Here is a 27,818-nt window from a genome sequence, read left to right as displayed (position 1 = left end):
CACAGGAAAACTCCTGTGTGCTTCTTTCTGTCCCTTTCCACACTGCTAACACAGGAGGAAGGACTGAAACAGTATTTAACAGATTACTGTGAAGTAACATAATTATGATTCATGTTTATTATTACCTGTTTTTATGCTTATGTTTTGAAATTATACTTCATTAATATAATGATTATCAATAAACCTGAACATTAATTCAGTCACATCTGGTCAAGAAAAACATATTTTCCCAGTACATTCATTGTCAAATTCATCAACCAGCATTGACCCGCTCTGCCTTCTCTCGCTAGTAGTCAACTAGTAGTCAACTAGTAGTCAACTCAGCCCTGCTAAAAGCATGTTGAGGTAAACTTACATTTATGATGATGTAATTTATTGGCGCAATCTTGTCTTTTCTATTCCGAGGTTGTTTACTCACAATATCAGATATTAACATGATTTTTTATAATGCATGTATACTAAGGTTGAGGTTCTGACTAGTGATTATGTACCTGAGGTTCAATAACTGCTATAATCACTATATTTTTGCTCTCCCAAAAGCAACACGGCCCTAATACGAGATATATAGCTAACTAAAATAATGAGTGACCATTTTAGAACCTCATGGGACATATAGTCTGTGGCCGCATGCTTTTTTATGTCAATCATATTGCTGCTTGTAGCCTATAACTGATGCTTCATGGTCCATCATATTGCTGCTTGTAGACTATAACTGATGCTTCATGGTCCATCATATTGCTGCTTGTAGACTATAACTGATGCTTCATGGTCCATCATATTGCTGCTTGTAGACTATAACTGATGCTTCATGGTCCATCATATTGCTGCTTGTAGACTATAACTGATGCTTCATGGTCCATCATATTGCTGCTTGTAGACTATAACTGATGCTTCATGGTCCATCATATTGCTGCTTGTAGACTATAACTGATGCTTCATGGTCCATCATATTGCTGCTTGTAGCCTATAACTGATGCTTTGTATTCTTATGCTCCCATCTATTGGAAATATTTAGCAATTAAAAGTTATTAATTCACTTACAGACATTGGTCAGGCAGCTGAGAAATAAAGTATATTTATTTTATATGTAGTATATAGTATATGTATTTTTCTTGTTTATTCCTTAGATCAGTCTCAAACCTGCCCCACCTATCCCACGTCAATTGCTGGACTTTCACATCGAGGTTACCAGGTCACCCAGTTCAAACCACATTTGAAAAATTGCTTGCTTATCAAGTGTTGAAATAATAAATATAATGAAAGAACAAAACAAAAAAAGCAAAATGTTTAGACAGGTTTTGATTAATTAAAACTTCTTGACTCTACTTGAGACGCAGATGTCTCAAGTAGACACCTGGAAATGCAAATGCGCTACGCTAAATGCTAAATGTACTCGTTGAAACTCAAACCTTGATCAAAATTCACAAGCAGGGTATTGAATTAAAGCTACACTCGTTGTGAACCTAGCCAACGAGTCAGATTTTTAAAATGCTTTTCGGCGAAAGCATGAGAAGCTATTATCTGATAGCATGCACCACCTGAAAATGCCTGAATGCGACGTAAACAAAGACTCTGCTTATCCGACGCAGCACAAAACGCAGAAATAAAATATAAAACATTCATTACCTTTGACGAGCTTCTTTCTTGGCACTCCTATATGCCCCATAAACATCACTATTGGGTCTTTTTTTCGTTTAAATCGGTCCATATATACCCAAAATAGCTTTGTATGGAAGCTGTGTCATTCAGAAAAAAACATCGTTTTTAAACGCTGCGTAATTTTTTAAAATTAAAAAAGTCGACGATAAACTTTCACAAAACACTTCGAAATCCTTTTGTAATCCAACTTTAGGTATTAGTAAACGTTTATAATCTATCAAAATGATTACAGGGCGATGTATATTCAATAGCTCCTCGTTTGCAAATCAATGGCTGCCAATGTCCACATTAACAACATCCGGGTGAAGACTGGAAGAAACGGAAGCCAGAGATGGATTTTCCAACAAAAAATGCAATTGAAAATGACGACAATGGCGACATCGTGTGGAATTTGTATGAATTGCATGCAGGTCGATATTAAATTTTGTCCTCTTTTAACAACTCATGGAAGTGACTTATGGAAATTATTTTTAGCTTTCAGATAGCAGTTTTTCTTGCGTTTTTCAATGAAACACACGATCTGTTATAGTCACAGCCGTGATTTAACCAGTTTTAGAAACTTCAGAGTGTTTTCTATCCACACATACTAATCATATGCATATACTATATTCCTGGCATGAGTAGCAGGACGCTGAAAAGTTGCGCGATTTTTAACAGAATGTTCGAAAAAGGAGGGGGTAGAAGTAAGAGGAAATGGCTTTCTTCCATAAAGGCCAGATTTGTGCAATATACGACTGATTGTTGTCCTATGGACAGAGTCTCCCACCTCAGCTGTAGATCTCTGCAGTTCATCCAGAGTGATCATGGGCCTCTTGGCTGCATCTCTGATCAGTCTTCTCCTTGTATGAGCTGAAAGTTTAGAGGGACGGCCAGGTCTTGGTAGATTTGCAGTGGTCTGATACTCCTTCCATTTCAATATTATCGCTTGCACAGTGCTCCTTGGGATGTTTAAAGCTTGGGAAATCTTTTTGTATCCAAATCTGGCTTTAAACTTATTCACAACAGTATCTCGGACCTGCCTGGTGTGTTCCTTGTTCTTCATGATGCTCTCTGCGCTTTTAACGGACCTCTGAGACTATCACAGTGCAGGTGCATTTATACGGAGACTTGATTACACACAGGTGGATTGTATTTATCATCATTAGTCATTTAGGTCAACATTGGATCATTCAGAGATCCTCACTGAACTTCTGGAGAGAGTTTGCTGCACTGAAAGTAAAGGGGCTGAATAATTTTGCACGCCCAATCTTTCAGTTTTTGATTTGTTAAAAAAGTTTGAAATATCCAATAAATGTCGTTCCACTTCATGATTGTGTCCCACTTGTTGTTGATTCTTCACAAAAAAATACAGTTTTATATCTTTATGTTTGAAGCCTGAAATGTGGCAAAAGGTCGCAAAGTTCAAGGGGGCCGAATACTTTCGCAAGGCACTGTATATAATTAAAGATGGACTTTTATAACTAACTCTGACTTGTGTGTGTGGTTTGCTCCCATGATTTGGTAAATAGAGGAAATTTCCACGACACCATGTAATCTGATTCATTATGATTGTTTTGTCTCATGTCTCTTTATATTCATGTAGCCTGGGGGAAATGTAGCTGTATTGAAATCACCTTGTTTTATAACCTTCTTTGTTTCTCAGTGGTACTTCAGTTGTCCTGACAACGCCCACTTCTTTCACACAGTAATGCTCCAGCATCCACTCAGAGATTATGCATCCAATGCATTCCTCAAATACTGCAGAGTTGTTAAGCAAGTCCCTGAGATCGTCCTGTTCAACCACATTTATTAGTTTATTTGTCAGATGAAACCTGAGGGGACTGTAGTGGGTCATAATGCATCAACATGGTTCTGAGGTCCTCAACAATGCTATTCTGTACCGTAGCTGAGATGCAGTGTTCTTTCCTGATTTTATAAATAAGATATTGTTTTTGAGACCTTCAATTAGCTGCTCAGTGTTGATCTCTGTGTCTTGAACATATTCAGCCTCTGGCAGACTCTCTACGTCGCTCATGTCATCTTCAATGGGATCAGTCCCAGTCTCAAATTCATCATGAGGGCAATTCTCATCTAAGTTGGCTCTTAAAATCTCTGTGTGGTTTTGGTAGATGTGTGACCGGTAGAAGCTGAAACATCTATTTGTTTTCCCACACCCATTAACTCCACAGGTAGTTAGAACATGTGGTTCATGCTGGTGGTAGAGGCCAATATGTGTGAGTAGTCTGGACACAGAGAATGTCTGCTCGTGGCAAAGTGGACAATAGAATAGAGTTGGCATTCTTCAGAAAGATTGTGAACCTTGGAATGATGGGATGGAATCATGGAGATCATTGGTACTCAGCCACTTGCAGACATCATCAAGGGACTGGTCTTCCACAGCCACACTAATTCAAGTTGACACTAAAAGCAGAAGTGAAATGTATTAGTGTTGAGGCTAAAACAAAACCTATCCCACTCTCTCCAGACAACCACCTTTCCTCCTAATTAGTATTCATGGTTGTTCCATAACGAAGCAGAGCTTGTCAGGAAAGGTGAAGATGTCTGTCTCTTATTTGTCTGAATCCATATTTCTTAGTTTGGGACATTATGGGATTCTGCAGTCCCACATTTAAGTGTTGACTCAGATAATATGATGCTCCAAATGGGGCATTAAGTTCTTTATAACTGTGTCGACCCAAATTGTCCTATTTGAGTTGTAGGTAAAGAGCCTATCAGGACAGCTATAATGTCTTCTTGATATAATTGTCCTATTAGAGTTGTCAATAAAGAGCCTATCAGGACAGTTATAAAGTGTTCTTGATATAATTGTCCTATTAGAGTTGTAGGTAAAGAGCCTATCAGGACAGTTATAAAGTCTTCTTGATATAATTGTCCTATTAGAGTTGTCAATAAAGAGCCTATCAGGACAGTTATAAAGTCTTCTTGATATAATTGTCCTATTAGAGTTGTCAATAAAGAGCCTATCAGGACAGTTATAGTCTTCTTGATATAATTGTCCTATTAGAGTTGTCAATAAAGAGCCTATCAGGACAGTTATAGTCTTCTTGATATAATTGTCCTATTAGAGTTGTCAATAAAGAGCCTATCAGGACAGTTATAAAGTCTTCTTGATATAATTGTCCCGTTAGAGTTGTCAATAAAGAGCCTATCAGGGCAGTTATAAAGTCTTCTTGATATAATTGTCCTATTAGAGTTGTCAATAAAGAGCCTATCAGGACAGATATAGTGTCTTCTTGATATAATTGTCCTGTTAGAGTTGTCAATAAAGAGCCTATCAGGGCAGTTATAAAGTCTTCTTGATATAATTTTCCTATTAGAGTTGTCCATAAAGAGCCTATCAGGGCATTTATAAAGTCTTCTCGATATAATTGTGCGATTAGAGTTGTCACTAAAGAGCCTATCAGGGCAGTTATAAAGTCTTCTTGATATAATTACATGTTGGGGAGCTTTATTCCTCCCTTCTAAGTATTTGCCTGTAAACTGGTTTGGTTCATCCTGGCCCTTTTAATAGTCCAAATTAGTCATTTTTCCTCTGGTGTTAAAGGAGTAGGCAGGTATGGACAGTGGAAACATTAATCATGTTGTCTCTGGTGTTAAAGGAGTAGGCAGGTATGGACAGTGGAAACGTTAATCATGTTGTCTCTGGTGTTGAAGGAGTAGGCAGGTATGGACAGTGGAAACATTAATCATGTTGTCTCTGGTGTTAAAGGAGTAGGCAGGTATGGACAGTGGAAACATGCTGATGTTCCTCCTTGAGGACGGTCATAGACTGTGACTGATAGTCAACATACCTAGTTATCTACCTCTGATGTGAGCAGATCTCACTCCCAGACTGTGACTGATAGTCAGCATACCTAGTTATCTACCTCTGATGTGAGCAGATCTCACTCCCAGACTGTGACTGATAGTCAACATACCTAGTTATCTACCTCTGATGTGAGCAGATCTCACTCCCAGACTGTGACTGATAGTCAACATACCTAGTTATCTACCTCTGATGTGAGTAGATCTCACTCCCAGACTGTGACTGATAGTCAACATACCTAGTTATCTACCTCTGATGTGAGCAGATCTCACTCCCAGACTGTGACTGATAGTCAACATACTTAGTTATCTACCTCTGATGTGAGCAGATCTCACTCCCAGACTGTGACTGATAGTCAACATACCTAGTTATCTACCTCTGATGTGAGCAGATCTCACTCCCAGCTCTGAGGTGATTTAACTTTCGTTCTAACTAAACATGACTACTGAAGTAATTGATATAGATTATTTTATTTTTTTTCTCACTTTTGCTGTTTTTACCTGCAGTAAAGGCAGTGAGCTCTCTTGTATCTTGGTCGGACAGTTATCTTTGTTATGCTCCACTATTCTCACTCAATCATTTAAATCTATATGGAGGACTGACAGTTATCTCTGTTATGCTCCACTATTCTCACTCAGTCATTTAAATCTATATGGAGGTCGGACAGTTATCTTTGTTATGCTCCACTATTCTCACTCAATCATTTAAATCTATATGGAGGACTGACAGTTATCTTTGTTATGCTCCACTATTCTCACTCAATCATTTAAATCTATATGGAGGTCTGACAGTTATCTTTGTTATGCTCCACTATTCTCACTCAGTCATTTAAATCTATATGGAGGTCTGACAGTTCTCTGTTATGCTCCACTATTCTCACTCAATCATTTAAATCTATATGTTGTGCAACAAGGGTTTCTTCTCAGTTTTACTAGAGTTTTTACTATTGTTGTTTATCTCATAGTACTTTCTGTTCTATATTCCACTTTGTTGTTGTCTACAGTTTCACTCAATGCCGGGGGGTTAAGAAATCATGTAAAGCACAATGCCTTATTTTTATATTTGCCAAACAGCTTAAAACAGACTTATGTCAACTTCTACAGATCTCAGTGGGGAAATGATTTGTGTCTCTCTCCTGGTTCTGAACTCTCTGCTGGAGTCACCACTCTAATGAATCAGTTCAATGGAAGTATTTTACACTCAGAATGGGACCCTATTGGTCACTTTCTGTGTCTTGTCATGAACTGTAACGACATCATCATTATTACCGACATTCATTGGTTCAATTCCAAACTTGTAAATTATCAGTGACTTGAATCTTTGGAAAAGCGTATTCTCCATTGGCTAACCAAGTTCCCTAATGCTTTACTTATAGTAGGCTAACCAAGTTCCCTAAAGCTTTACTTATAGTAGGCTAACCAAGTTCCCTAATGCTTTACTTATAGTAGGCTAACCAAGTTCCCTAATGCTTTACTTATAGTAGGCTAACCAAGTTCCCTATAATGCTTTACTTATAGTAGGCTAACCAAGTTCCCTATAATGCTTTACTTATAGTAGGCTAACCAAGTTCCCTAATGCTTTACTTATAGTAGGCTAACCAAGTTCCCTAATGCTTTACTTATAGTAGGCTAACCAAGTTCCCTAATGCTTTACTTATAGTAGGCTAACCAAGTTCCCTAATGCTTTACTTATAGTAGGCTAACCAAGTTCCCTAATGCTTTACTTATAGTAGGCTAACCAAGTTCCCTAAAGCTTTACTTATAGTAGGCTAACCAAGTTCCCTAATGCTTTACTTATAGTAGGCTAACCAAGTTCCCTAATGCTTTACTTATAGTAGGCTAACCAAGTTCCCTAATGCTTTACTTATAGTAGGCTAACCAAGTTCCCTATAATGCTTTACTTATAGTAGGCTAACCAAGTTCCCTAAAGCTTTACTTATAGTAGGCTAACCAAGTTCCCTAAAGCTTTACTTATAGTAGGCTAACCAAGTTCCCTAAAGCTTTACTTATAGTAGGTGGGGATTTCAATATTTCTCTGAATCATTTAAATGACAGATGGCCTCCAGGACAGTCCATTTCTATGAATATTAGTTTGGCCTCCAGGACAGTTCATTTCTATGAATATTAGTTTGGCCTCCAGGACAGTTCATTTCTATGAATACTAGTTTGGCCTCCAGGACAGTTCATTTCTATGAATATTAGTTTGTCCTCCAGGACAGTTCATTTCTATGAATATTAGTTTGTCCTCCAGGACAGTTCATTTCTATGAATATTAGTTTGGCCTCCAGGATAGTTAATTTCTATGAATATTAGTTTGTCCTCCAGGACAGTTCATTTCTATGAATATTAGTTTGTCCTCCAGGACAGTTCATTTCTATGAATATTAGTTTGTCCTCCAGGACAGTTCATTTCTATGAATATTAGTTTGGCCTCCAGGACAGTCCATTTCTATGAATATTAGTTTGAGGCAGTTTATGGAAAGGTTTGATATTCTAGATATTTGGAGAGTAAAGTTTCCTAATGACGAGTCTTTCACTTGGAGTAATAAGACCCACTCCAGATAATCACCACAGATCTTTGGTTGGTGTCTAAATGTTTTGATTAACAGGCTATTTCTGTTAACATCCTGGTCACTCCCCTTACTGATCATAGAGCTGTTTATATTGACATTACACTGTTGATCTCTGATAATGGCCCTTACTGATCATAGAGCTGTTTATATTGACATTACACTGTTAATCTCTGATAATGGCCCTTACTGATCATAGAGTTGTTTATATTGACATTACACTGTTGATCTCTGATAATGGCCCTTACTGATCATAGAGCTGTTTAAGAAGAGGAAGATATGCAAGAAAACATGGATTAAATCAAATCAAATGTATTTATATAGCCCTTCGTACATCAGCTGATATCTCAAAGTGCTGTACAGAAACCCAGCCTAAAACCCCAAACAGCAAGCAATGCAGGTGTAGAAGCATGGTGGCTCGGAAAAACTCCCTAGAAAGGCCAAACCTAGGAAGAAACCTAGAGAGGAACCAGGCTATGTGGGGTGGCCAGTCCTCTTCTGGCTGTGCCGGGTGTAGATTATAACAGAACATGGCCAAGATGTTCAAATGTTCATAAATGACCAGCATGGTCGAATAATAATAAGGCAGAACAGTTGAAACTGGAGCAGCAGCACGGTCAGGTGGACTGGGGACAGCAAGGAGTCATCATGTCAGGTATTCCTGGGGCATGGTCCTATGGCTCAGGTCAGTTGAAACTGGATTATTGTTGCCAAGACCAGGAGAGCTGAAGAAGAAAGTGTAATTACAAAGATCACCTGTCTTGTTCAAAAGCCTGTTGAAAGTCTTTCAGAAGAGGTTAAATCTGTTCTGTTTGATCTACAACACCAGTTGGATGATATGTATAAACTGAAAGCAGACGGAACCTTAGTCAGATGTAGGTAGAAATGGAGGAGGATGAACTAAATTAATCTTTTTTTTCAGGTTTGAAAAATACCACTGTAAAATAATACAATTCAGCAATTAAATATGACTGGTCTCATCACAGATGATCCCACATTAATCTACATCTTTAGTTACATCTTTAGTTACAACTTCTACAGTATTGTGAGGTGTCCTCATCTTCTACAGTATTGTGAGGTGTCCTCATCTTCTACAGTATTGTGAGGTGTCCTCATCTTCTACAGTATTGTGAGGTGTCCTCATCTTCTACAGTATTGTGAGGTGTCCTCATCTTCTACAGTATCGTGCGGTGTCCTCATCTTCTACAGTGTCGTGAGGCGTCCTCATATTCTACAGTAATGTGAGGTGTCCTCATCTTCTACAGTATTGTGAGGTGTCCTCATCTTCTACAGTGTCGTGAGGTGTCCTCATCTTCTACAGTATTGTGAGATGTCCTCATCTTCTACAGTATTGTGAGGTGTCCTCATCTTCTACAGTGTTGTGAGGTGTCCTCATCTTCTAAAGTATTGTGAGGTGTCCTCATCTTCTACAGTATTGTGAGGCGTCCTCATCTTCTACAGTATTGTGAGGTGTCCTCATCTTCTACAGTGTCGTGAGGTGTCCTCATCTTCTACAGTGTCGTGAGGTGTCCTCATCTTCTACAGTATTGTGTGGTGTCCTCATCTTCTACAGTATTGTGAGGTGTCAGGGAACAGTGTCACAGTGTCACAGGGAACAGTGTCATGACCCTATTATAGTTGAACACATCATTTATTCTATTGAACAACTTAAAAATAATGAGTCTCCTGGGACTGATGGTATATCTGCTGAGTTTTACACAACTGTTTACAGAACAGTTAGTCCCTTTTCTGTTGGTATTTTCTGATTACATTGTAAATAATGCTCTCCCTCCCAGTTTGACTCCAGGTCTGATTACATTGTAAATAATGCACTCCCTCCCAGTCTGACTCCAGGTCTGATTACATTGTAAATAATGCTCTCCCTCCCAGTTTGACTCCAGGTCTGATTACATTGTAAATAATGCTCACCCTCCCAGTTTGACTCCAGGTCTGATTACATTGTAAATAATGCTCTCCCTCCCAGTTTGACTCCAGGTCTGATTACATTGTAAATAATGCTCTCTCTCCCAGTTTGACTCCAGGTCTGATTACATTGTAAATAATGCTCTCCCTCCCAGTTTGACTCCATGTCTGATTACATTGTAAATAATGCTCTCCCTCCCAGTTTGACTCCAGGTCTGATTACATTGTAAATAATGCTCTCTCTCCCAGTTTGACTCCAGGTCTGATTACATTGTAAATAATGCTCTCTCTCCCAGTTTGACTCCAGGTCTAATTACATTGTAAATAATGCTCACCCTCCCAGTTTGACTCCAGGTCTGATTACATTGTAAATAATGCTCTCCCTCCCAGGTTGACTCCAGGTCTGATTACATTCATTCTTAAGCCTAAGAAAGACTTGCTTCTCCTCGATAATTGACGTCCAGTCTGTCTGCTCAACGACTACAAATATTAGCTTCTGTATTTGCAAAAAAATGAAAGCAATATTGGACGTAATTACAGAGGAGACCAAATCTACTTTACATAATATAACATCTACATATCACTAACAACCCACTACTATACATTATAACCTAGTCTACTTTACATAATATAACATCTGCATATCACTAACAACCCACAACTATACATTATAACCTAGTCTACTTTACTTAATATAACATCTACATATCACTAACAACCCACTGCTATACATTATAACCTAGTCTACTTTACATAATATAACATCTACATATCACTAACAACCCACTACTATACATTATAACCTAGTCTACTTTACATAATATAACATCTACATATCACTAACAACCCACTACTATACATTATAACCTAGTCTACGTTACATAATATAACATATCACTAACAACCCACTACTCTACATTATAACCCAGTCTACTTTACATAATATAACTTCTACATATCACTAACAACCCACTACCATACATTATAACCTAGCCTACTTTACATAATATAACATATCACTAACAACCCACTACTACACATTATAACCTAGTCTACTTTATATAATATAACACATTACTAACAACCCACTACTATACATTATAACCTAGTCTACTTTACATAATATAACATCACTAACAACCCACTACTATACATTATAACCTAGTCTACTTTACATAATATAACATCTACATATCACTAACAACCCACTACTATACATTATAACCTAGTCTACTTTACATAATTTAACATCTATATATCACTAACAACCCACTACTATACATTATAACCTAGTCTACTTTACATAATATAACATATCACTAACAACCCACTACTATACATTATAACCTAGTCTACTTTACATAATTTAACATCTACATATCTCTAACAACCCACTACTTTACATTATAACATAGTCTACTTTAAATAATATAACATCTACATATCTCTAACAACCCACTACTACACATTATAACCTAGTCTACCTTACATAATATAACATATCACTAACAACCCACCTCTATACATTATAACTGAGTCTACTTTAAATAATATAACATATCACTAACAACCCACTACTCTACATTATAACCTAGTCTATTTTACATAATATAATATGACATCAACATACCACTAACAACCCACTACTATACATTATAACCTAGTCTACTTTACATAATATAACATCTACATATCACTAACAACCCACTACTATACATTATAACCTAGTCTACTTTACATAATATAACATCTACATATCACTAACAACCCACTACTATACATTATAACCTAGTCTACTTTACATAATATAACATCTACATATCACTAACAACCCACTACTATACATTATAACCTAGTCTACTTTACATAATATAACATCTACATATCACTAACAACCCACTACTATACATTATAACCTAGTCTACTTTACATAATATAACATCTACATATCACTAACAACCCACTACTATACATTATAACCTAGTCTACTTTACATAATATAACATCTTCATATCACAAACAACCCACTGCTATACATTATAACCTAGTCTACTTTACATAATATAACATCTACATATCACTAACAACCCACTACTATACATTATAACCTAGTCTACTTTATATAATATAACATATCACTAACAACCCACTACTATACATTATAACCGAGTCTACATTACATAATATAACATATCACTAACAACCCACTACTCTACAATATAACCTAGTCTACTTTACATAATATAATATAACATCTACATATCACTAACAACCCACTACTCTACATTATAACCTAGTCTACTTTACATAATATAACATCTACATATCACTAACAACCCACTACTATACATTATAACCTAGTCTACTTTACATAATATAACATATCACTAACAACCCACTACTATACATTATAACCTAGTCTACTTTAAATAATATAACATCTACATATCACTAACAACCCACTACTATACATTATAACCTAGTCTACTTTACATAATATAACATCTACATATCACTAACAACCCACTACTATACATTATAACCTAGTCTACTTTACATAATATAACATCTTCATATCACAAACAACCCACTGCTATACATTATAACCTAGTCTACTTTACATAATATAACATCTACATATCACTAACAACCCACTACTATACATTATAACCTAGTCTACTTTATATAATATAACATATCACTAACAACCCACTACTATACATTATAACCGAGTCTACATTACATAATATAACATATCACTAACAACCCACTACTCTACAATATAACCTAGTCTACTTTACATAATATAATATAACATCTACATATCACTAACAACCCACTACTCTACATTATAACCTAGTCTACTTTACATAATATAACATTTACATATCACTAACAACCCACTACTATACATTATAACCTAGTCTACTTTACATAATATAACATCTACATATAACTAACAACCCATTACTATACATTATAACCTAGTCTACTTTACATAATATAACATCTACATATCACTAACAACCCACTACTATACATTATAACCTAGTCTACTTTACATAATATAACATCTACATATCACTAACAACCCACTACTATACATTATAACCTAGTCTACTTTACATAATATAACATCTACATATCACTAACAACCCACTACTATACATTATAACCTAGTCTACTTTACATAATACAACATCTTCATATCACAAACAACCCACTGCTATACATTATAACCTAGTCTACTTTATATAATATAACATATCACTAACAACCCACTACTATACATTATAACCTAGTCTACTTTACATAATATAACATATCACTAACAACCCACTACTATACATTATAACCTAGTCTACTTTACATAATATAACATCTTCATATCACAAACAACCCACTGCTATACATTATAACCTAGTCTACTTTATATAATATAACATATCACTAACAACCCACTACTATACATTATAACCTAGTCTACTTTACATAATATAACATATCACTAACAACCCACTACTATACATTATAACCGAGTCTACATTACATAATATAACATATCACTAACAACCCACTACTCTACAATATAACCTAGTCTACTTTACATAATATAATATAACATCTACATATCACTAACAACCCACTACTCTACATTATAACCTAGTCTACTTTACATAATATAACATCTACATATCACTAACAACCCACTACTATACATTATAACCTAGTCTACTTTACATAATATAACATATCACTAACAACCCACTACTTTACATTATAACATAGTGATATGTTATATTATGTAACGTAGACTAACAACCCACTACTATACATTATAACCTAGTCTACTTTAAATAATATAACATCTACATATCTCTAACAACCCACTACTACACATTATAACCTAGTCTACCTTACATAATATAACATATCACTAACAACCCACCTCTATACATTATAACTGAGTCTACTTTACATAATATAACATATCACTAACAACCCACTACTCTACATTATAACCTAGTCTATTTTACATAATATAATATGACATCTACATACCACTAACAACCCACTACTATACATTATAACCTAGTCTACTTTACATAATATAACATTTACATATCACTAACAACCCACTACTATACATTATAACCTAGTCTACTTTACATAATATAACATCTACATATAACTAACAACCCATTACTATACATTATAACCTAGTCTACTTTACATAATATAACATCTACATATCACTAACAACCCACTACTATACATTATAACCTAGTCTACTTTACATAATATAACATCTACATATCACTAACAACCCACTACTATACATTATAACCTAGTCTACTTTACATAATATAACATATCACTAACAACCCACTACTATACATTATAACCTAGTCTACTTTACATAATATAACATCTACATATCACTAACAACCCACTACTATACATTATAACCTAGTCTACTTTACATAATATAACATCTACATATCACTAACAACCCATTACTATACATTATAACCTAGTCTACTTTACATAATATAACATCTACATATCACTCACAACCCACTACTATACATTATAACCTAGTCTACTTTACATAATATAACATCTACATATCACTAACAACCCACTACTATACATTATAACCTAGTCTACTTTACATAATATAACATCTACATATCACTAACAACCCACTACTATACATTATAACCTAGTCTACTTTACATAATATAACATCTTCATATCACAAACAACCCATTGCTATACATTATAACCTAGTCTACTTTACATAATATAACATCTACATATCACTAACAACCCACTACTATACATTATAACCTAGTCTACTTTACATAATATAACATATCACTAACAACCCACTACTACACATTATAACCTAGTCTACTTTACATAATATAACATATCACTAACAACCCACTACTTTACATTATAACATAGTCTACTTTACATAATATAACATATCACTAACAACCCACTACTATAGATTATAACCTAGTCTACTTTAAATAATATAACATCTACATCTCTAACAACCCACTACTACACATTATAACCTAGTCTACCTTACATAATATAACATCTTCATATCACAAACAACCCACTGCTATACATTATAACCTAGTCTACTTTATATAATATAACATATCACTAACAACCCACTACTATACATTATAACCTAGTCTACTTTACATAATATAACATATCACTAACAACCCACTACTATACATTATAACCGAGTCTACATTACATAATATAATATATCACTAACAACCCACTACTCTACAATATAACCTAGTCTACTTTACATAATATAATATAACATCTACATATCACTAACAACCCACTACTCTACATTATAACCTAGTCTACTTTACATAATATAACATCTACATATCACTAACAACCCACTACTATACATTATAACCTAGTCTACTTTACATAATATAACATATCACTAACAACCCACTACTATACATTATAACCTAGTCTACTTTACATAATATAACATCTACATATCACTAACAACCCACTACTATACATTATAACCTAGTCTACTTTACATAATATAACATCTACATATCACTAACAACCCATTACTATACATTATAACCTAGTCTACTTTACATAATATAACATCTACATATCACTCACAACCCACTACTATACATTATAACCTAGTCTACTTTACATAATATAACATCTACATATCACTAACAACCCACTACTATACATTATAACCTAGTCTACTTTACATAATATAACATCTACATATCACTAACAACCCACTACTATACATTATAACCTAGTCTACTTTACATAATATAACATCTTCATATCACAAACAACCCACTGCTATACATTATAACCTAGTCTACTTTACATAATATAACATCTACATATCACTAACAACCCACTACTATACATTATAACCTAGTCTACTTTATATAATATAACATATCACTAACAACCCACTACTATACATTATAACCTAGTCTACTTTACATAATATAACATATCACTAACAACCCACTACTACACATTATAACCTAGTCTACTTTACATAATATAACATATCACTAACAACCCACTACTACACATTATAACCTAGTCTACTTTACATAATATAACATATCACTAACAACCCACTACTACACATTATAACATAGTCTACTTTACATAATATAACATATCACTAACAACCCACTACTATAGATTATAACCTAGTCTACTTTAAATAATATAACATCTACATATCTCTAACAACCCACTACTACACATTATAACCTAGTCTACTTTACATAATATAACATATCACTAACAACCCACTACTATACATTATAACCGAGTCTACATTACATAATATAACATATCACTAACAACCCACTACTCTACAATATAACCTAGTCTACTTTACATAATATAATATAACATCTACATATCACTAACAACCCACTACTCTACATTATAACCTAGTCTACTTTACATAATATAACATCTACATATCACTAACAACCCACTACTATACATTATAACCTAGTCTACTTTACATAATATAACATATCACTAACAACCCACTACTATACATTATAACCTAGTCTACTTTACATAATATAACATCTACATATCACTAACAACCCACTACTATACATTATAACCTAGTCTACTTTACATAATATAACATCTACATATCACTAACAACCCATTACTATACATTATAACCTAGTCTACTTTACATAATATAACATATCACTAACAACCCACTACTATACATTATAACCTAGTCTACTTTACATAATATAACATCTACATATCACTAACAACCCACTACTATACATTATAACCTAGTCTACTTTACATAATTTAACATCTACATATCTCTAACAACCCACTACTTTACATTATAACATAGTCTACTTTACATAATATAACATATCACTAACAACCCACTACTATACATTATAACCTAGTCTACTTTAAATAATATAACATCTACATATCTCTAACAACCCACTACTACACATTATAACCTAGTCTACCTTACATAATATAACATATCACTAACAACCCACCTCTATACATTATAACTGAGTCTACTTTACATAATATAACATATCACTAACAACCCACTACTCTACATTATAACCTAGTCTATTTTACATAATGTAATATGACATCTACATACCACTAACAACCCACTACTATACATTATAACCTAGTCGACTTTACATAATATAACATCTACATATCACTAACAACCCACTACTATACATTGTAGCGGTATTTATTAGAGAGGGGTAAAGAAAGCTTTTGTTCGGGCGCCAGGCAGGTATTAACCATGCCGAAAGGAAAAGAGTAGAATAGAGAGAACCACTACCAGACCCACACACATCAGCAGAAGATTATATAACCCGATAGGAGGGTTCGGACATCGAGATGGTCAGTCCACTGAAGAACAGGAAGTCTAGGCCAAGGACTACAGCAAATGCAAGGCTTGAATCTGCAAGAATTGCCACAGCAAGGTTAATAGTCTCACCATGCAGTTGTATTATTATACTAATCCAGCCCAAGGGAGTGGTAGGTTCTCCATTGGCCAAGTACAATGGTCCCTCCTCCCAGGTTTGTAGCTCCTCATGAGGTAATGCCATGTTCTGCCACAAGGCCTCTTGCATCAGGGTGTAAGATGCCCCTGTGTCGATTATGGCCTTCCCTCTCCAGTTCCTAACAGTCAGAGGAACCAATAGTTGTTGCGGAATAGGAATAAGACCGCTAGCTGTGCTGTCTAAAGGCTTCATGGTGGGCATTAAGGCTGACCCAATTGTATGCAAGCCACCACGCCTGTCTAGACTTTCAGTCTTCGGTCCTTTCCGACCTTTTCCTGAATCCTTATGCTGGACATAGAGCGGGCAAGAATCTGGAGGATGTTGGACTTTACACCTCCAACACATAACTGGACTTTTGTCCTGGATCTTGGGTACAAATATCTGAGACGGTTTAGCCCCAGGAGAGTTATTGGTATACTGGGATGAGGGAACCGGGTTTTTAGTTTGGAGGTGGCGCTTCCAGTCCTTCTCAAACTGAGTCCCAAGACGCACCAGATCATCCACATTTTGCACACGTTCTCGAAGTTGACTAGCAAGGCGGGGAACCATGTTCTTAAGAAGGAGTTTGACCATCTCCTGCTCAGTAATGTCAGCCTTCCATCTTCTACATAGAACTCGATAGGAGAAGGCAAAGTCCCGTATTGGCTCTGCTTCACCCTGGACTCTGTTACGAACACGTTCCGCCAGTTCATCCCCATAGTCCTCTGAGAGGAAGGCTAAGAGGAATATTTTTTGAAACTCCTCCCAGGTTGACACATGTTCACGGGCTATCTCCCACCAGTCTCTTGCTGTACCATGGAGAACACTGCGGAGGGTGGCCAGAACCTCCAAGTCAGTAAGGGGCCGGATAGAAAGAAAATCATTACACTTAGATAAGAAAAACAGTGGATCAACATCATCTTCTGGGCTGCCAAAAGTGGGGAAAAGTAGTTTGATAGGGAGGGAGCGCTCTAGAGGAGGCATGACAGTGGCAGCGGGAGTTCTGTTGTTTAACAGTATCTTCAGAGGGGTTTTTGTAGTACTACCTGTTCCTATTACCTTACTGGCCAAGCCAGTGGCAGAGGTAAAACCTGAGGGCGGTGCAGAAGATTTGTCCAGAAGGGAAAAGCACTGCATTACCTCCTGGTGCAGCCCTTCCAGTTGAAGGTCTGTGGCCTTCTGTGCTTTTTCCATCTCATTAACGGTGTCCTTTTGAGTCTGTTCAATCAAAAATCGTAGTTCCCCTGTGAGAGAGTTCTTCATGTCCTCCATAACTTCCTTCAGATAAGAACACACTCCCTTCACAACAGAGGCTGACTCCTCTGCTCTCCGTTTTTGTTCGTCCTCAAGAAAGAGTATGACTTGATGATGGTTAGTTTCCATTTGTGTTTTGAACCGGTGCAGTTTTCCTTGAATATCCTGCTTCAGAGAATCTTGTAAATATTTCTGTCTCTGAACAATTTGTTGTTGGTTTTCCTCCATTTGACAGGGAAGGTAATCCAACCTCCTCTGCATATCTGTCTGATGAGCCTCCACACATTCACTGAGTTTGCGAATGGCATTCTCCTGCATTGTCAAACTATGATTGGTGTGTGTCCATTGATGTTCCAGTTGTCCAGGGATCACAGAGACACCTCTCCCAGTCTCTCTGGACAGGGTAACCGGAAGGGTTTGAGGGGAGGGTAATGGTGGAGATGTTATAGGTGAGCCAGAAACCTGGGGATTAGGGTCAGTGCTATCCAACTCCATTAGTTCATTAAGTCCTTCCACAATGAAAGAATCCCGAACATGATTACCATCAGGTGTGTCCACATTGACACAGTATGGGGTTCCAACAAAAGACATGATTCAACCTTGTGTGGATGGTGTCATGGGTGTTTCTCTTCAGGTCCCTGTTCGGGCGCCAATTCTGTAGCGGTATTTATTAGAGAGGGGTAAAGAAAGCTTTTGTTCGGGCGCCAGGCAGGTATTAACCATGCCGAAAGGAAAAGAGTAGAATAGAGAGAACCACTACCAGACCCACACACATCAGCAGAAGAGACTGCCTAGAGTGTAGCCTGTTTACCAGATAGCCAGTGGAGAGAAAAGAGAATACACACCATATAAAACCCACATCACAGCACAGGGGTAACCCAAACAAGAATACCTCATACAATAATACTAATACTAATAATGGGAGAGCAATTCAACAGCAACTTCATACAAGAACGAACCCAGTCATCAACATAGGATTTGCAATAATCTGTATTATTTTCTAGTAGATGAGTGCAGAGGGTATGAATGTGGGGGGTGTTCATCGACACAACAAAGGCCTTAAAAATGTCCAGTCTTCTCAGCCACATGTCATTAGTACATCTCAATACAGTTCACATAACAATACACAATTGGCAAGCAACCTCCCTTTTAACTAAAATGTCCAAATACTTCAGGCAGGGCAATAATAGTCCAGCTCTAATGCACTTCAATGGGAAGTGCATTGGAAAAATAGAGAGTCTGTTTCAGGGTAAAGCACTGGAACGATAGAGGGAAGAGAAAAAGAGAAAGAGAACAAGAGAGGTCTTAGCTGTGGTCTTCAGGCGTGCAGGTGTACTGTCTGACTGTCCGATGGTTTGTATGTTAAAGCTTCGCAACAATGTTGCTACTAATCCATGCGATCCATAACGGGCGTGGTCCCAAACAAAAACAACCACGACCTAGAGCGATTACACCGATGATTGAGTTAAACACTCTATAAACTACACACGCTGAAACCAAACAAAACTTCTGCAGCACAGCACACACAATCAAACTGTCGCGCCACCAAAGAGCCCCTCCCCAAAGAGCTGAACAAGCTCTCTTTATATTCTTCTTCCTTACTGCTCATGCGCTCTTAAAGTGGCAGTGCACGGTGAAGGCTCTGTGCAGATTTCGCCACAACATTATAACCTAGTCTACTTTACATAATATAACATCTACATATCACTAACAACCCATTACTATACATTATAACCTAGTCTACTTTACATAATATAACATCTACATATCACTAACAACCCACTACTATACATTATAACCTAGTCTACTTTACATAATATAACATCTACATATCACTAACAACCCACTACTATACATTATAACCTAGTCTACTTTACATAATATGACATCTACATATCACTAACAACCCACTACTATACATTATAACCTAGTCTACTTTACATAATATAACATCTTCATATCACAAACAACCCACTGCTATACATTATAACATAGTCTACTTTACATAATATAACATCTACATATCACTAACAACCCACTACTATACATTATAACCTAGTCTACTTTATATAATATAACATATCACTAACAACCCACTACTATACATTATAACCTAGTCTACTTTAGATAATATAAAATATCACTAACAACCCACTACTATACATTATAACCGAGTCTACATTACATAATATAACATATCACTAACAACCCACTACTCTACAATATAACCTAGTCTACTTTACATAATATAATATAACATCTACATATCACTAACAACCCACTACTCTACATTATAACCTAGTCTACTTTACATAATATAACATCTACATATCACTAACAACCCACTACTATACATTATAACCTAGTCTACTTTACATAATATAACATATCACTAACAACCCACTACTATACATTATAACCTAGTCTACTTTACATAATATAACATCTACATATCACTAACAACCCACTACTATACATTATAACCTAGTCTACTTTACATAATTTAACATCTACATATCTCTAACAACCCACTACTTTACATTATAACATAGTCTACTTTACATAATATAACATATCACTAACAACCCACTACTATACATTATAACCTAGTCTACTTTAAATAATATAACATCTACATATCTCTAACAACCCACTACTACACATTATAACCTAGTCTACCTTACATAATATAACATATCACTAACAACCCACCTCTATACATTATAACTGAGTCTACTTTACATAATATAACATATCACTAACAACCCACTACTCTACATTATAACCTAGTCTATTTTACATAATATAATATGACATCTACATACCACTAACAACCCACTACTATACATTATAACCTAGTCGACTTTACATAATATAACATCTACATATCACTAACAACCCACTACTATACATTATAACCTAGTCTACTTTACATAATATAACATCTACATATCACTAACAACCCATTACTATACATTATAACCTAGTCTACTTTACATAATATAACATCTACATATCACTAACAACCCACTACTATACATTATAACCTAGTCTACTTTACATAATATAACATCTACATATCACTAACAACCCACTACTATACATTATAACCTAGTCTACTTTACATAATATAACATCTTCATATCACAAACAACCCACTGCTATACATTATAACCTAGTCTACTTTACATAATATGACATCTACATATCACTAACAACCCACTACTATACATTATAACCTAGTCTACTTTATATAATATAACATATCACTAACAACCCACTACTATACATTATAACCTAGTCTACTTTACATAATATAACATATCACTAACAACCCACTACTATACATTATAACCGAGTCTACATGACATAATATAACATATCACTAACAACCCACTACTCTACAATATAACCTAGTCTACTTTACATAATATAATATAACATCTACATATCACTAACAACCCACTACTCTACATTATAACCTAGTCTACTTTACATAATATAACATATCACTAACAACCCACTACTATACATTATAACCTAGTCTACTTTACATAATATAACATATCACTAACAACCCACTTCTATACATTATAACCGAGTCTATATTACATAATATAATATAACATCTACATATCACTAACAACCCACTACTCTACATTATAACCTAGTCTACTTTACATAATATAACATATCACTAACCACCCACTACTATACATTATAACCTAGTCTACTTTACATAATATAACATATCACTAACAACCCACTACTACACATTATAACCTAGTCTACTTTATATAATATAACACATTACTAACAACCCACTACTATACATTATAACCTAGTCTACTTTACATAATATAACATCACTAACAACCCACTACTATACATTATAACCTAGTCTACTTTACATAATATAACATCTACATATCACTAACAACCCACTACTATACATTATAACCTAGTCTACCTTACATAATATAACATATCACTAACAACCCACTACTATACATTATAACCTAGTCTACTTTACATAATATAACATATCACTAACAACCCACTACTATACATTATAACCTAGTCTACTTTACATAATTAAACATCTACATATCACTAACAACCCACTACTATACATTATAACCTAGTCTACTTTACATAATTTAACATCTATATATCACTAACAACCCACTACTATACATTATAACCTAGTCTACTTTACATAATATAACATCTACATATCTCTAACAACCCACTACTTTACATTATAACATAGTCTACTTTACATAATATAACATATCACTAACAACCCACTACTATACATTATAACCTAGTCTACTTTAAATAATATAACATCTACATATCTCTAACAACCCACTACTACACATTATAACCTAGTCTACTTTACATAATATAACATATCACTAACAACCCACTACTTTACATTATAACATAGTCTACTTTACATAATATAACATATCACTAACAACCCACTACTATAGATTATAACCTAGTCTACTTTAAATAATATAACATCTACATATCTCTAACAACCCACTACTACACATTATAACCTAGTCTACCTTACATAATATAACATATCACTAACAACCCACCTCTATACATTATAACTGAGTCTACTTTACATAATATAACATATCACTAACAACCCACTACTCTACATTATAACCTAGTCTATTTTACATAATATAATATGACATCTACATACCACTAACAACCCACTACTATACATTATAACCTAGTCTACTTTACATAATATAACATTTACATATCACTAACAACCCACTACTATACATTATAACCTAGTCTACTTTACATAATATAACATCTACATATAACTAACAACCCATTACTATACATTATAACCTAGTCTACTTTACATAATATAACATCTACATATCACTAACAACCCACTACTATACATTATAACCTAGTCTACTTTACATAATATAACATCTACATATCACTAACAACCCACTACTATACATTATAACCTAGTCTACTTTACATAATATAACATCTACATATCACTAACAACCCACTACTATACATTATAACCTAGTCTACTTTACATAATATAACATCTTCATATCACAAACAACCCACTGCTATACATTATAACCTAGTCTACTTTATATAATATAACATATCACTAACAACCCACTACTATACATTATAACCTAGTCTACTTTACATAATATAACATATCACTAACAACCCACTACTATACATTATAACCGAGTCTACATTACATAATATAACATATCACTAACAACCCACTACTCTACAATATAACCTAGTCTACTTTACATAATATAATATAACATCTACATATCACTAACAACCCACTACTCTACATTATAACCTAGTCTACTTTACATAATATAACATCTACATATCACTAACAACCCACTACTATACATTATAACCTAGTCTACTTTACATAATATAACATATCACTAACAACCCACTACTATACATTATAACCTAGTCTACTTTACATAATATAACATCTACATATCACTAACAACCCACTACTATACATTATAACCTAGTCTACTTTACATAATATAACATCTACATATCACTAACAACCCATTACTATACATTATAACCTAGTCTACTTTACATAATATAACATCTACATATCACTCACAACCCACTACTATACATTATAACCTAGTCTACTTTACATAATATAACATCTACATATCACTAACAACCCACTACTATACATTATAACCTAGTCTACTTTACATAATATAACATCTACATATCACTAACAACCCACTACTATACATTATAACCTAGTCTACTTTACATAATATAACATCTTCATATCACAAACAACCCATTGCTATACATTATAACCTAGTCTACTTTACATAATATAACATCTACATATCACTAACAACCCACTACTATACATTATAACCTAGTCTACTTTATATAATATAACATATCACTAACAACCCACTACTATACATTATAACCTAGTCTACTTTACATAATATAACATATCACTAACAACCCACTACTACACATTATAACCTAGTCTACTTTACATAATATAACATATCACTAACAACCCACTACTTTACATTATAACATAGTCTACTTTACATAATATAACATATCACTAACAACCCACTACTATAGATTATAACCTAGTCTACTTTAAATAATATAACATCTACATATCTCTAACAACCCACTACTACACATTATAACCTAGTCTACCTTACATAATATAACATCTTCATATCACAAACAACCCACTGCTATACATTATAACCTAGTCTACTTTATATAATATAACATATCACTAACAACCCACTACTATACATTATAACCTAGTCTACTTTACATAATATAACATATCACTAACAACCCACTACTATACATTATAACCGAGTCTACATTACATAATATAACATATCACTAACAACCCACTACTCTACAATATAACCTAGTCTACTTTACATAATATAATATAACATCTACATATCACTAACAACCCACTACTCTACATTATAACCTAGTCTACTTTACATAATATAACATCTACATATCACTAACAACCCACTACTATACATTATAACCTAGTCTACTTTACATAATATAACATATCACTAACAACCCACTACTATACATTATAACCTAGTCTACTTTACATAATATAACATCTACATATCACTAACAACCCACTACTATACATTATAACCTAGTCTACTTTACATAATATAACATCTACATATCACTAACAACCCATTACTATACATTATAACCTAGTCTACTTTACATAATATAACATCTACATATCACTCACAACCCACTACTATACATTATAACCTAGTCTACTTTACATAATATAACATCTACATATCACTAACAACCCACTACTATACATTATAACCTAGTCTACTTTACATAATATAACATCTACATATCACTAACAACCCACTACTATACATTATAACCTAGTCTACTTTACATAATATAACATCTTCATATCACAAACAACCCACTGCTATACATTATAACCTAGTCTACTTTACATAATATAACATCTACATATCACTAACAACCCACTACTATACATTATAACCTAGTCTACTTTATATAATATAACATATCACTAACAACCCACTACTATACATTATAACCTAGTCTACTTTACATAATATAACATATCACTAACAACCCACTACTACACATTATAACCTAGTCTACTTTACATAATATAACATATCACTAACAACCCACTACTTTACATTATAACATAGTCTACTTTACATAATATAACATATCACTAACAACCCACTACTATAGATTATAACCTAGTCTACTTTAAATAATATAACATCTACATATCTCTAACAACCCACTACTACACATTATAACCTAGTCTACCTTACATAATATAACATATCACTAACAACCCACCTCTATACATTATAACTGAGTCTACTTTAACTAATATAACATATCACTAACAACCCACTACTCTACATTATAACCTAGTCTATTTTACATAATATAATATGACATATACATACCACTAACAACCCACTACTATACATTATAACCTAGTCTACTTTACATAATATAACATTTACATATAACTAACAACCCACTACTATACATTATAACCTAGTCTACTTTACATAATATAACATCTACATATAACTAACAACCCATTACTATACATTATAACCTAGTCTACTTTACATAATATAACATCTACATATCACTAACAACCCACTACTATACATTATAACCTAGTCTACTTTACATAATATAACATATCACTAACAACCCACTACTATACATTATAACCGAGTCTACATTACATAATATAACATATCACTAACAACCCACTACTCTACAATATAACCTAGTCTACTTTACATAATATAATATAACATCTACATATCACTAACAACCCACTACTCTACATTATAACCTAGTCTACTTTACATAATATAACATCTACATATCACTAACAACCCACTACTATACATTATAACCTAGTCTACTTTACATAATATAACATATCACTAACAACCCACTACTATACATTATAACCTAGTCTACTTTACATAATATAACATCTACATATCACTAACAACCCACTACTATACATTATAACCTAGTCTACTTTACATAATATAACATCTACATATCACTAACAACCCATTACTATACATTATAACCTAGTCTACTTTACATAATATAACATCTACATATCACTCACAACCCACTACTATACATTATAACCTAGTCTACTTTACATAATATAACATCTACATATCACTAACAACCCACTACTATACATTATAACCTAGTCTACTTTACATAATATAACATCTACATATCACTAACAACCCACTACTATACATTATAACCTAGTCTACTTTACATAATATAACATCTTCATATCACAAACAACCCATTGCTATACATTATAACCTAGTCTACTTTACATAATATAACATCTACATATCACTAACAACCCACTACTATACATTATAACCTAGTCTACTTTATATAATATAACATATCACTAACAACCCACTACTATACATTATAACCTAGTCTACTTTACATAATATAACATATCACTAACAACCCACTACTACACATTATAACCTAGTCTACTTTACATAATATAACATATCACTAACAACCCACTACTTTACATTATAACATAGTCTACTTTACATAATATAACATATCACTAACAACCCACTACTATAGATTATAACCTAGTCTACTTTAAATAATATAACATCTACATATCTCTAACAACCCACTACTACACATTATAACCTAGTCTACCTTACATAATATAACATCTTCATATCACAAACAACCCACTGCTATACATTATAACCTAGTCTACTTTATATAATATAACATATCACTAACAACCCACTACTATACATTATAACCTAGTCTACTTTACATAATAT

General features: G+C 34.1%; 1 protein-coding gene and 1 pseudogene across 2 annotated transcripts in view; one reads left to right on the top strand and one right to left on the bottom strand.

Moving 5' to 3' along the window:
• LOC149973044 (NLR family CARD domain-containing protein 3-like) overlaps nucleotides 1–27,818 on the top strand; it is a 572,339-nt pseudogene that overhangs the window by 233,799 nt on the left and 310,722 nt on the right. The gene's annotated exons all lie outside the window — the stretch shown is intronic.
• LOC149973051 (uncharacterized) lies at nucleotides 17,392–20,383 on the bottom strand. The gene has a single exon (XM_090214985.1). It carries the CDS (start codon nucleotides 19,414–19,416, stop codon nucleotides 17,392–17,394), a length of 2,025 nt encoding a protein of 674 aa, XP_090071111.1. The 5' UTR covers nucleotides 19,417–20,383.

Source organism: Oncorhynchus mykiss, chromosome 21 (assembly GCF_057628025.1).
Source record: "Oncorhynchus mykiss isolate SJ-2025 chromosome 21, ASM5762802v1, whole genome shotgun sequence".
NCBI classification, from domain to species: domain Eukaryota; kingdom Metazoa; phylum Chordata; class Actinopteri; order Salmoniformes; family Salmonidae; genus Oncorhynchus; species Oncorhynchus mykiss.
This window is presented reverse-complemented; position numbering and strand designations above follow the sequence as displayed.